This window comes from Hemitrygon akajei, unplaced genomic scaffold (assembly GCF_048418815.1).
Source record: "Hemitrygon akajei unplaced genomic scaffold, sHemAka1.3 Scf000099, whole genome shotgun sequence".
Classification (NCBI taxonomy): domain Eukaryota; kingdom Metazoa; phylum Chordata; class Chondrichthyes; order Myliobatiformes; family Dasyatidae; genus Hemitrygon; species Hemitrygon akajei.
Window position 1 is genome coordinate 2,255,730 of NW_027331985.1, and position 12,125 is coordinate 2,267,854.

The window sequence follows — 12,125 nt, forward strand, 5'->3', positions numbered from 1 at the left end:
TTTCCCTATATTATTTCCATATTTACACCAGACTCGTATTTAATTTTTCCCTCCATATCTTCCCCGATCCCTTTCCCTCCAGCCCCAGGTCACAGAGTTCTCAGAGTTATAATTTCGATTCCCATCCCATCCCGACACACAATTCAGACCCACACAGGAAATGTGCGGGTTTCAGTAAAATCAGTCTATGTTTATAAACACTTAATTATTAGCCCAGCCGTTAAACCGATAAAGCTCGAGTACAGCAGCACGTGGGTGACGTTACACACCGCGCCCGTCAGGGCAGATCCCGGTGTGGGGAGCCCATGTGTGACGTCAGGCGAGTGGGGGGAGCTGTGTGACGTCACCTGTGGGGAGCGCTCGTATTTAAAATCACTTTAATGGATTTTTCGGTGGGACAACAACATTAATCACGGGTTTCATCACTGAATCCAGTGTTGTAAGATGTAAAGTCCCCTGTTATGTGTCTGGCTGTGCCGTGTTGTCGGTGGAGTGGGCAGCGTAGTGTTTGTCTCGATTCGGGTCACAACACCAGAATTGCCAGCGGGGTCCACACACAGTGTATTAGTCAACAGAAAACCTCTCGTCCCTGCAGTCTTTGTCTCCTGGTAAACTCAACACCCTGACAGTGTGGACCATAGATACCCCTTCCTCTCAGAGTCAGGGGATCATTCAGACAGCTGACCGCTGAGAGGAATTATATTTATTGGTCATTAAATTTCGCCCAGATTCGTTTGGACGGATTCGATGTGGAGTTCGGGGTGTCACAGTGAAAGGGCCGAACGCTCTCCGTTGTCCAAGCATCCTTCCAGGTGAGGCGACACTTCACCTGTGAATCTTCCGGGGTCGCCCGTTGTGTCCGCTGCTCCCGATGCGGCCGCCTCTACACTGGTGACACCGGCTCCTCCGCAGTTGTGCGGGGTAGGAGTGTTTTTTCTGGGGGTGGGGGCGGTCGATGATATTGTTCCCTTTTGTGCGGGAGGGGTGGGTTTTGGGAGTTTGATGATCGGGATGCTGTCTTTTTGAAGCGGGAGTTGAGGTGGGAGTTTGATTTTTCTCTCTGAACGACTTTCATGCTCTTTCTTTGTTTCGTGGTTTTCTGGAGAAGAGAAAAAGCTCAAGAATTGTTTACGGATACCTGCTTTGATAATAAATTAACCTTTGAACTATCCGCTCCGAGCGGGACTTCCTGGTGTCCAAACAGTTTCATTCCGATTCCCTCTGGGGAATCTATTGATGTTGAAAATGATCATTTCATGATAAGGAATGGCTACAAGTGGCGGATGCAACTTGTTCATTATCTGATCCAGAAACACGTAATGCCCAGATTGAAAAAGAATTGCTCAGCATTATGTTTCCTTGTGAGACATTTCATCAGTTTGTGTCAGGGCAATCTTTTGATGTTGAAAATTATCATAAACCTCTGATTGCATTGTTTTATGCGGGAGGTGGGGTGGGAGTGTGGTTTTTCTCTCTGATAGATGCTGCCCGGCCGGCTGAGTTCGGCCAGCGTTTTGTTTGTGTTGCTCTGAATTTCCAGCATCTGCAGACTTTGTCGTGTTTGTGATTTACCTCTCCGTTGTCCCTCCCGCCTCCGGTCACTGGTCCCTCTGTAGGGACCTCCGGCCACGGCTGGTGCAGCCCAGAACCTCCTGCTAAACGCAGGCGCAGTGCCGACTGGAGCTGTCGCCGCGGTTCTTCTGTTCAGGCGTCCGTGAAGAAGGGTCTGATCTCGGGTTTGTGGAAATCGGGGGCCGGTTGCCGTCGAATCACAACTTTGTGGGCCGAAGGGCCTGTATCGTGCTGTAGGTTTTCTATGTTTCTATGAAAAGTGCCGGGAACGAGTTCTGCCGGACGGCTGGAGGCTCCGGGCTCTCCGGTCCTGTAGCCCCGGTTTTAGCTTTGCGCCCGAGCCCGGGCTGTGGGATCAGTTAGTTGTGGTTCCCAGGCTGGGAGGGGTTAGGGGTGAGTAGGATCTGTCTGTGTGTGTGTGGGTAGAGGTTATGGGTGTAGTCGGGGGGGGGGGGGGGATGGGGGGTGTGGTTGCTGTTGTGAGAAAGTGGGATGATCGGACGTTCCGTGACCCGGGTCAAATAAAGTTGTGAACGGGGGAGGATCTGCTCCGTTGTATCGGACGCTCGAGTGTCCTTTCAGGAAGCAGCAATTATCTCTTCAAATGAATTACTGTCTAATCTTGCTGTTAACATTGTGTTTGTTACAAAGCCCCAGTGTCTGGAAGAGCTGTCACCGTCATGGGCTGTTGGTGCAGATTGGGATGGCGGTGGGGTGTCAGTGACCTCTGTATCAGAGAACAACACGGGTTTCTACATCCTCCTGTGAGATATAAATGTCCTCACAGTGGATGCGGATCAGCTGGCATAGCTGGAGTTTGCAAAGGGAAAGGGAATAGGGAAGGGGCTGAGGAGAGAGAGTTTTAGTCAGCAAACAATTGTCCGGGGTGGAGGGGTACAGGAGATGTCTGATAGATCGTTTTACAGTAATTGTATTTTTATATAATCTCACAGACGGTGACTGAGGAAGAAGCTTGTTGAGGGAGGATACCCGGAGGTGAGCAGGTCAGACACGGTATCAGGAGAGTGACAGTGATGTGATTTCCTGTGTCACGGGTACAGACAGTCGTCTCCAGTGGGAAGTTTGTGTGGAGATGCAGCTTCCCTGGAGGTGGAGGAAAGAGGACACACCAACAGGTGGAACCAGCTGTGGGAACACATGGTTTGTCAGGTCTGAGGACGAGCTGAATGTACCATAACTTTAAGACTGTATCAAAAAACCATTCTGAGGGTATTTGAATTGTCAGAAGCAGGGGAGATGTGATCACATGTGCAGAGGGCAGGGGTTGTGTCTGCATCAGACCCTCAGTGAGATGGTTCAAGTTACAATGTGCAGGGATGAAATCACGGTGTTTGGGGCCGGATTTAATCACTGATTCTGAAACAGTGAGAGGGTTAGTTTTGCTGTAAGCCGGCAACATTAATGGAAGAACACACAGGAACTTCATCAATTGCCAGTTGTTTAGCAAAAATGATCAATCTCTACGTTACCTTGACAGAAACAGATACTCACAGTGGTGACAAAGGGGTTCAGTCTGGTTTATTTCAGGTTGGAGAGGGATGTGGAGTTTTGAAATCAATGCCTTGCGGTGCCACCATAGTTAATTTAGCATGTCCGGAGTGGTGGATCACACAGCACGGAAACAGGCCTTTGGCCAGCCATACCTGTTCTGACCATCCACTCACTGTCTACACTGGTCCCATTTATCAGCACTTGGTTCATAGCCGACTGAATCTCGGCAGTTTCAATGCTCATCCTGTTCGTAAATGTTGTGAAGGGACCTGCCTCCACCACCACCTCGGGCAGCGAGTTCCAGATTTCAGCTGCACTCTGAGTGAAAAGTCTCTTCCTCAGATCCCTCTAAACCTCTTCATCCTCCGCTTAAATCCATGCCCTCTGATCTGTGACACATCTGTCCCAGGATTGGGGCCGATATGGGCATCAGTGAGGCCTTTGATAAGGTTCACATGGTAAGTTGCTGTGGAAAGTCAGATCACACGGGATCCAGGGAGAGCTGGCTCACTGGATGCACAGTTGTCTTGATGGCAGGAAGCAGAGAGTGATGGTGGGAGGCTGTTTATTGGACTCGAGGCCCGGGCCTAGTGAGGTTCCCCAGGGTTACACCCCATTGCTCTCATTACTCATTGATATTTAATGATATTTGCATTTGCACAGTTTGTTGAATTCTATGCTTCACCTGATCTTTCATTGATCCTGTTACTATTCTATAGATTTGCTAAGTGTTCCTGTAGGAAAAACAATCTCAGGGTTGCATGTGGTGACATATATGTACTCTGATAATAACATTTACTTTGAACATCAAACTTTGCTACTTGTCATCTAGATCAATAATTTGATTAAGAATGTACAGGGTATGGAGAGTAGGTTTGCAGCAAGTTCAAACAATTAGTTTTTCTGAAAGATATTATGTATAAACACTCCGCTCTGTTTCCCTCTCCGCACTCGACCACCCCTCGCATTACTGTCTTCCTTCTCTGCCTCGTCTCCCTCTCACCCTAACATTGGACATATGTTCAGGGTGAAAGTGAATTATTTTCGGGGAATTCTTCACTCAGTGGTTGGTGAGAGTGTAGAATGAGCTGCCAGTGGAAGTGGAGGATGTGGTTTTGATTTAGACACTAAAGAGGAATTTGGGTGAGGACGTGGATGGGAGGTGTATGGAGGCTCTGGTGCAGGTAGCTGAAACTAGGCAGTAACAACAAAAACAGGTCGGCATTGACTGGAACGGCCAAAGGGCCTGTTACATTGCTGCTGCTCTCTTTGACTCCAGTAATATAGTGATTTGTAACTTCCACATCAGTACTTTGCTGTTTATGACTGAACCCAGACATTTACCCAAACAAGAACTGTAAGACTCTTGGTTGGCTACAAAAGGCGTTTACAAGCTGTGTTTCTTGCCAAAGGGGTTGTTACTAAGTACCGACAATATAGGGCGCCCAAACTTTTGCTTCGGGCCCTTTTCCTTTTTTGTTATTTTGAAACTGTAAAAGATGGAAATTAAAATGTAATCTTGCTTAAAATATTAAAGAAATGTGTCATCTTTGACTTTGTTGCCTTTTGGAAATCAGGTCATCTTTTACTCGCTGAGCTATTCACAGGAACAGAAATTTTGACCAGGGGTGCCCAAACCTTTGCAAGCCACTGCTGGACTAAGTGTGTAAATGTAGGACGGGACCACGTTGAAAAATAAATGTGCTAGGTTTTCCAAAATTGACCCCTTCCATCCCGAGGCCACGAACATATCAATCACCCCTCAGATATGTTTTCATCCAAAATGAAGAGGATTCAGCACTCCATGTGTGTATATGCAATCGTGATAAGAAATACAGACCAGAACACGTACATGAGAGGCCAACTCAGAAAAATGAATCACCACTCTGGAAGAAAACATTAACCAATGGATGGGAGACATTAACCAATCCATGGGAGACATCCCAACGATCTGAGCAGACGAGATGGTGACAAAGGAGCCCTGAATAAGGACGTTCACTCCCAATGTCATTCTTCCTCAGCCAGAGATTTGAGGGGCGAAGAACATCTCAGACAGAACTGCAGTCAGCTCGAATTCTTCAGGAAATTCAAGGGACACATCTTCACCCAGATTGATGACAATTTGGAACCCATCACCACAGGGAGAGTGAGAGGTGAACAACAGGGGAGGATTTGAAAGATCTGTTGTGGAACAGAATCAGGTCCAGCCGGCCTGAGTTGACACTCTACTGTACACTAGGTGTGTTATAAATTCACTAAGTACCAGAGACAGTGTTTAAAATACAACTGATTTATTTGTCACAGATCTAGTCCCATTAAAGGTGAATATGCAGCAGATGAAACTCCTCCCATGCCCAGTGACCAGGGTGCAGAACTGGGTGTGGTCAGCAGCAGCAATAGTTGCAGAGTTCAGCACCGACAGACACTCTCGAAATTGCATTTAGCAATGGTGATGGACAAATATGCAGCATGCAGCTCATTGAAACTTTCTCCCCAGTGTGAACCCGGTAGTGTGTCATAAGTGTAACACGCTGTAAGGTTTCACTGCTGATGCAGTGGACTCTCTGCAATGTTTCACTGCTGAGTTAATGGCTTCTCTGCAGCAGCAATGCTTCGAGTAAGACTAGAGATAACAGGGTTTTGGAGTGTGGGACTATCCAATGACAGAAATGTTCTTCCTTGTGAGTCTGGAAGAGAGATTTCCATGGTCTTTTGCTGGGGAGAAATGAGAAGAGAGAGTGGGCCCTTTTTCTTTCTTTTTGATTACTTCACTAACCATATAGTCAAAGTAAGAATTATACATCTCAGTCATTTAATCACATATTGTGTACTGTTTGTTATTTCAGGGTACTGATTTGTAACAGGGGACACATCACACAGCATCCACCCAAACAAGATTTCTTAAGTTTGGTCGGGCTGGGGGGTTATCACCCCCTATATTTAGCTGTTAGCCGAAGCAAGAGTTGCATAGGGTTAGATTACTGAGTGAATCGCTTCCAAAATACACAGCAGGTGAACGGTCTCTCCCCAGTGTGAACTCAGTCATGCACATTAGCTTGATTTCACAGAGAGAATCTCTTCCCAAAGTCTGAGCATCAGATCGGCCTCTCCCCAGTGTAAACTCGTTGGTGTCTCTGTAGTTGAGATGTCCGAGTGAATCCCTTCCCACACACTGAAGCCTGAATTATGCTTCACCGTACGGTCCGCATAGCTGCGTATCTGATGCGGCACCCTAGGCCATACCGTACGCCGTAGCCTAAAGAACACCTTATGAAAATGTAACTGTGCGTCACAGACCGTGAGAACTGTGATCGGTCTGCTTGGTAGCAGCACATTTCCTCCGAGGTATTTCCTGTTGCTTCGAAGTTGGAAGATGGACCAAATCGAGGAGAGGTTACGTGAGGAAGTCAGAAAATATCTACATTTGTACGACTCTCCATTGGTACACTATAAAGACTTGCAAATGGCATGAAATTCGTGTAAAGAAATTTCCACAAACATCGGTTTGGACGTCGTGGACTGCACAAAGAAATAGAAAAGCTTCTCTTTTCTGCGCTGCAGTAATTTCAATAAAAGTAACTCTTGTTCAACATCAATTAGCTCCAACTCCAACAAGATGTACTCAGCAGTCGCCATCGTTCCCAACTCCAGATGAGTCAATTCAATACAGTGACATAGAACCCCAACACCAACTAGCGCTTTGCCAGAGCAATGCAGACACACAAACTCACAAGTAAAAATGCACACAACGGTGTAGGCCACTTGCATGGGCTACTGTGTATGCTACACTGTAGCGTCTACGCAGAGGTATAATTCAGGCTTGAGTCTGTGAACGGCCTCTCCCCAGTGTGAACTGACCAGTGTGCTTGCAGGTGGTATGACTGAGTGAATCCCTTCCCACAGTCTGAGCAGGTGAATGGCCTCTCCCCGGTGTGAACTCGCTGATGTACCTTCAGTTTAGATGACAAAGTGAATCCCTTCCCACAATCTAAGCAGGTGAACGGTCGTTCCCCAGTGTGAACTCTCTGATGTACCTTCACTTGAGATGACTGAGTAAATCTTTTCCCACAGTCTGAACAGCTGAATGGCCTCTCTCCAGTGTGAATTCGCTGATGTACCTTCAGTTGAGATGACCGAGTGAATCCCTTACCACAGTCTGAACAGGTGAATGGCCGCTCCCCTGTGTGAACTCGCTGGTGTGCCAATAGGTGGGATGACTGAGTGAATCCTTTCCCACAGTCTGAGCATGTGAATGGCCGCTCCCCTGTGTGAGCTCGCTGGTGAACCATTAGGTGAGATGACCGAGTGAATCCCTTCCCACAGTCTGAGCATCTGAACGGCCGTTCCCCAGTGTGAACTCTCTGATGTACCTTCAGGTCAGGTGAACAAGTGAATCCCTTCGCACAGACGGAGCAGATGAACGGCCTCTCTCCAGTGTGTACTCTCTGATGTACCTTCAGTTTAGATGACAGAGTGAATCCCTTCCCACAGTCCGAGCAGGTGAACGGCCGCTCCCCAGTGTGAACTCGCTGGTGAGCCATTAGGGTGGATGACTGAGTGAATCCCTTCCCACAGTCTGAGCATGTGAATGGCCACACCCCAGTGTGAACTGACTGATGTCTCAGTAGCTGTGATGACAAAGTGAATCCCTCCCCACAGTATGAGCAGGTAAACGGCCTATCCCCAGTGTGAACTGACCTGTGTGCTTGTAGGTGGGCTGACTGAGTGAATCCCTTCCCACAATCTGAGCAGGTGAACAGCCTCTCTCCAGTGTGAACTCGCTGATGTACCTTCAGTTTAGATGAGCAAGTGAATCCCTTCCCACAGTCTGAGCAGGTGAACGGCCTCTCCCCAGTGTGAACTCGCTGATGTACCTTCAGTTCAGATGAACGAGTGAATCCCTTCCCACAGTCTGAGCAAGTGAACGGCCTCTCTCCAGTGTGAATTCTTTGATGTACTTTCAGTTGGTATGAGCAAGTGAATCCTTTTCCACAATATGAGCAGGTAAACGGTCTCTCCCCAGTGTGAACTCTCTGATGTAGCTTCAGTTTAGATGACTTAGTGAATCCCTTCCCACAGTCTAAACAAGTGAACAGCCACTCCTCAGTGTGGACTTGCTGGTGAACCATTTGGTCAGATGACCGAGTGAAACCTTCCCTACAAATTCAGCAAATGACCAGCCTCTGCCCCAGTGTGAACTAACTGGTGTGTCCACAGGTGGGAAGACCAACTGAATCCCTTCTCACACACAGAACAGGTGGATGGCCTTGTCCCAGTGTGAACTTATTGATGTCCCTTCAGTTGAAATGTCCATCTGAATCCATTCCCACTGTCGTACCCGTTTAAAATGACAGGTGTGCCAGTCGGTCAGATGATAGAGTGAATCCCTCTCCACAGTCTGAGCAGGAATGCTGATCGAGTGAATCGCTTGCTCCACTTCTTAAATATCTGGACAGAGACAGCAAAACTGGTGTGTTGTGTTTTAGATTTCCGTAGAGAAATTCCTTGTGATTTGTAACCTGTAAAAAGATTTACAAAATCCATCAGTGGGTGTAGGACAGCATTTCAGATGAGATCACTGAGTTGTCAAGCTGTGAACTGACATCACACAGATACAGTGAGGTTCAACACAAGTTGGAGAGAGAAATCATCTTCCAACTGGGCACAGTGCTGGCATCTGGAATGACCATCAAACTCTCTCTGATGCTCTTCCTGTCTCTATAAGAATGGGGCATTTCTGTCATCTCCAATCTGTGACCTGGCTCAGTTTGACTCTCTCCATTGGTATTATTCCCTGTTCCCACTGAGCTGCATGGGTTCCTGGCCCCACAGTAACTGAAGCACTCTCACCGAAAAAGCCAGCAGTGCATTCCACACACTCACCACTCTCTGTGTAAAAAACTTACCCCTGACATCCCCTCGGTATCTATTTCCAAGCACCTTAAAACTCTGCTCCCTTGTGTTAGACATTTCAGCCCTGGGAAAACAAACCTCTGGCTATGCACACGATCAATGCCCCTCATCATCTTATACACCTAAAAAAGTCTCTAAACATAAACAAGGAAATTACACATTGCTTTGAGGATTTGTTGGAAGTATACAAGATGATGAGGGAGAAGATTGGGTAAATAAATGCAAGCAGCTTTTTCCACTGAGGTTGGGTGGGATGACAATCAGAGGTCATGGGTAGGTGGGGAAGGTGAAAATTTAATCGGAATATTTGGAAAAGCTCTTTACTGAAATGGTTGTGAGAGTGTGGAATGAGATGCCAGCACAAGTGGTGAATATGAGCTCGGTTTCACCGTTTAAAAGCAGTTTGGATGGGAGCCTGGATGGTAGGGGTATGGATTTGTGTAAAAATGGCCCAAAGGATATCGGGGACCAAATTCACCACAACCACAAACTGTTCCTGCTGCTACCATCCAGGAAACGGTACCACAGCAAAAGGACCAACAGGCTCCGGGACATCATTTTCCACCAGGCCATCAGACTGATTGATTGATTTCTATGTTTTCTAGACTGTCCTATATACAAACTAATTATTATAAATCAATTTCAATTACACATTGCACATTTAGACAGTAATGTAACGTAAATATTTCTACTCCTCATCCATATGAAGGATATTTGTAATAAAGTCAATTCAATTCACCCTCTCCACTATCTGTTCTGTCAATCTAGCTCCCATTCCCCCTACAACTTATTTAAACCACATCAACCCCCCCCCCCCCCCCGCACTACCTCTAGCAAGCCATATCACTAGGATATTAGTTGCCTCTTGGTCTGTTCCCCTAACTAACAAATCTCCTATCACCCCTTTGACTTTCCTCTGTCAGGCAATTACCCCCAACAGTGTCTAAAGTGGTCCACCTGCTGTTGTGCGGGATAGCAACAAAGTACTCTGCGATGGCTATTTAACCTCATTCACCTGCCTGACTCTCACACAGTTTCCTGTGTCCTGCACCTTGGGTGTAACTCACCTCTCTTCATGTCATATCTATCACCCCCTCCAACTGCTGGATGATCTGCAATTCACCCATTTCAAGATCCAACTCCTTAAAGTGCAGGATTACAAGCTGCAGCTGGATGTACATCTTGTAGGTGAGGACATCAGGGACACTTGAGCTCTCCCCTCCTTCCCTCCAATATCCCCTCTAATTTGTAATAACTGATGTGCAGATAAATCTTGCACTGTGCATTTTTTTTACCCAGTGACAAGATGTGCACAGTGAATTTTATATAGAGAGGTATTCATTTTCACAGCTAGCAAATCACTGTCAATAGGAACTTTGATCTCCTCTGGGTTTGATCGAGTTCATCTGCACTCTCACACAACCTATGTAGCAGGCCTGGAACGGGTAATGAAGGATTTTCTCACCAAAGCTTTTGCACATTGTCCATATGTGATTTGCTTGCTAAATTATGCTTTAAAAAGTCATATTTCCAAATAGCACTCCATTTCTTCCCACTTGCAAATTCTCCAGCAACTTTAGCATCACCACAATGCACACAGGTAACACCAGTTTCTGTATTGTACATAAATATTTCCCCTGAAGTCTCCCCCAAGTGACTAACGGTGGTGAACTCAGTGATGGCAATGCCAATGAACATGAAGGGAAGGGCAGTAGTTTGTCTCATTGGAGTCTGGCACATTTGTGAACTGGAAGCTACTTGTTGCCCAGGGCAAGGGTGTTTGATATCATTATGTACCCAGAGAGAATGGGACAAAACATGTTCTCACCGGTAGAAAAGTCCAGAGCAAGAACACACACAAAATTCTGGAGGAACTCTGCAGACCAGACAGCATCTATGGAAAACTGTACAAAAGCTGAGTTCATCCAGCAATTTGTGTTGCTTGGATTTCCAGCATCTGCAGATGTTCTCTTGTTTGTGATTGGAGATAGAACAAAGGTGATTTTCTCAACTGGTGATATAAAAGATTTTGTTCCCTTTCTCCGAGTTCCTAATCCTTGCATTTAGATAGCTGGAGCTCAGCTCTGTCTGAGAGATCCATCTGTTCCCATTCCCTCATCGGCCGGAAGCTCCCCGGGACCCATGTACAGATCGTGGGGCTGAGAGAGAGGGGAGAGAGCAGGAGTGTCCCGGGATTGCGGGTCACGGTGTCCGGATTTCACAGGAATCGTCCCTCAGTCGGTGTTTAAGATAAAAACACAGAGAATCGATCTTACCCGCAGACGGTATTTCCAAGGCCTTCTGTGTACTGTGCGCGTGCGTGATACTTGGTGACGTCATCAGCTCTGACGCCTGCGCATCTGTTCGGTGCTTCAGCGACAGCGAAATTTTAAACGCAGCGCCTTATGGGTAATCACGGTGCCAATTAAATATTTCTGCAGGCTCTGGTTCAATATTCATACCTCATTTTTTTCGTGTGTGTATAGAAAAATCTGCAGCTGTTTTAACTCAGAAAGCTCCCATAAACAATATACTCGATATCAACGTGTATCCAATGCCAAAGTAAAATGCAGATATAAAACACAGGAGATTCTGCAGTTGCTCGAAATACAGAGACGCACACACTCAAAATGCTACATTTTCCAGTGGATTTACAAACCTCTCCTCTCACTCACTTATTCCGTGGATTACTGAACTTTTCCACTTTACCATCTTACGACTTTAAGCATTGTTTCCCAAGCTTGATAGTTTGGGAGCTATATATATGCACAACACTTTGAACTTCTATTTATTTCGTTTAATCTTTTATATTTGGAGTAGATACAGATAAAGCTAGTGGTTTTCACATCGAAACCAGACTCCATTAGTGATCTATTGCTGCTGGTACGTAACAATTGTGCTGTCTGAGGCACAGTCCTTTAAAATTGGTGAAAATGACCCAAAACGTTGAAAAGAGCGGGGAAGAAGGAGTTTAACCAACTTCGTCCGGAGCCCTGAAGAACGTCACAACCGCAGTGAGCTCATCGTCTTATTCAGCCCGGAGAAAATCATGCAGGAAATTCATGCAGGTGTATAAGATGATGAGAGGCATTGGTCGTGTGGATAGTCAGAGGCTTTTTCCCAGGGCT

The 12,125-nt window shown here is 46.5% G+C and overlaps 1 protein-coding gene across 1 annotated transcript; it reads right to left on the reverse strand.

Moving 5' to 3' along the window:
* Positions 1-5,670: 5,670 nt before the first annotated feature.
* On the reverse strand, positions 5,671-11,339 carry LOC140723040 (uncharacterized). Its single transcript, XM_073037660.1, has 2 exons — positions 11,274-11,339; positions 5,671-8,603 (listed from the first exon to the last, which is right to left on the reverse strand). The coding sequence occupies exon 2, from the start codon at positions 8,211-8,213 to the stop codon at positions 6,882-6,884; it is 1,332 nt and encodes a 443-aa protein (XP_072893761.1). The 5' UTR covers positions 8,214-8,603; positions 11,274-11,339; the 3' UTR covers positions 5,671-6,881.
* Positions 11,340-12,125: the final 786 nt, after the last annotated feature.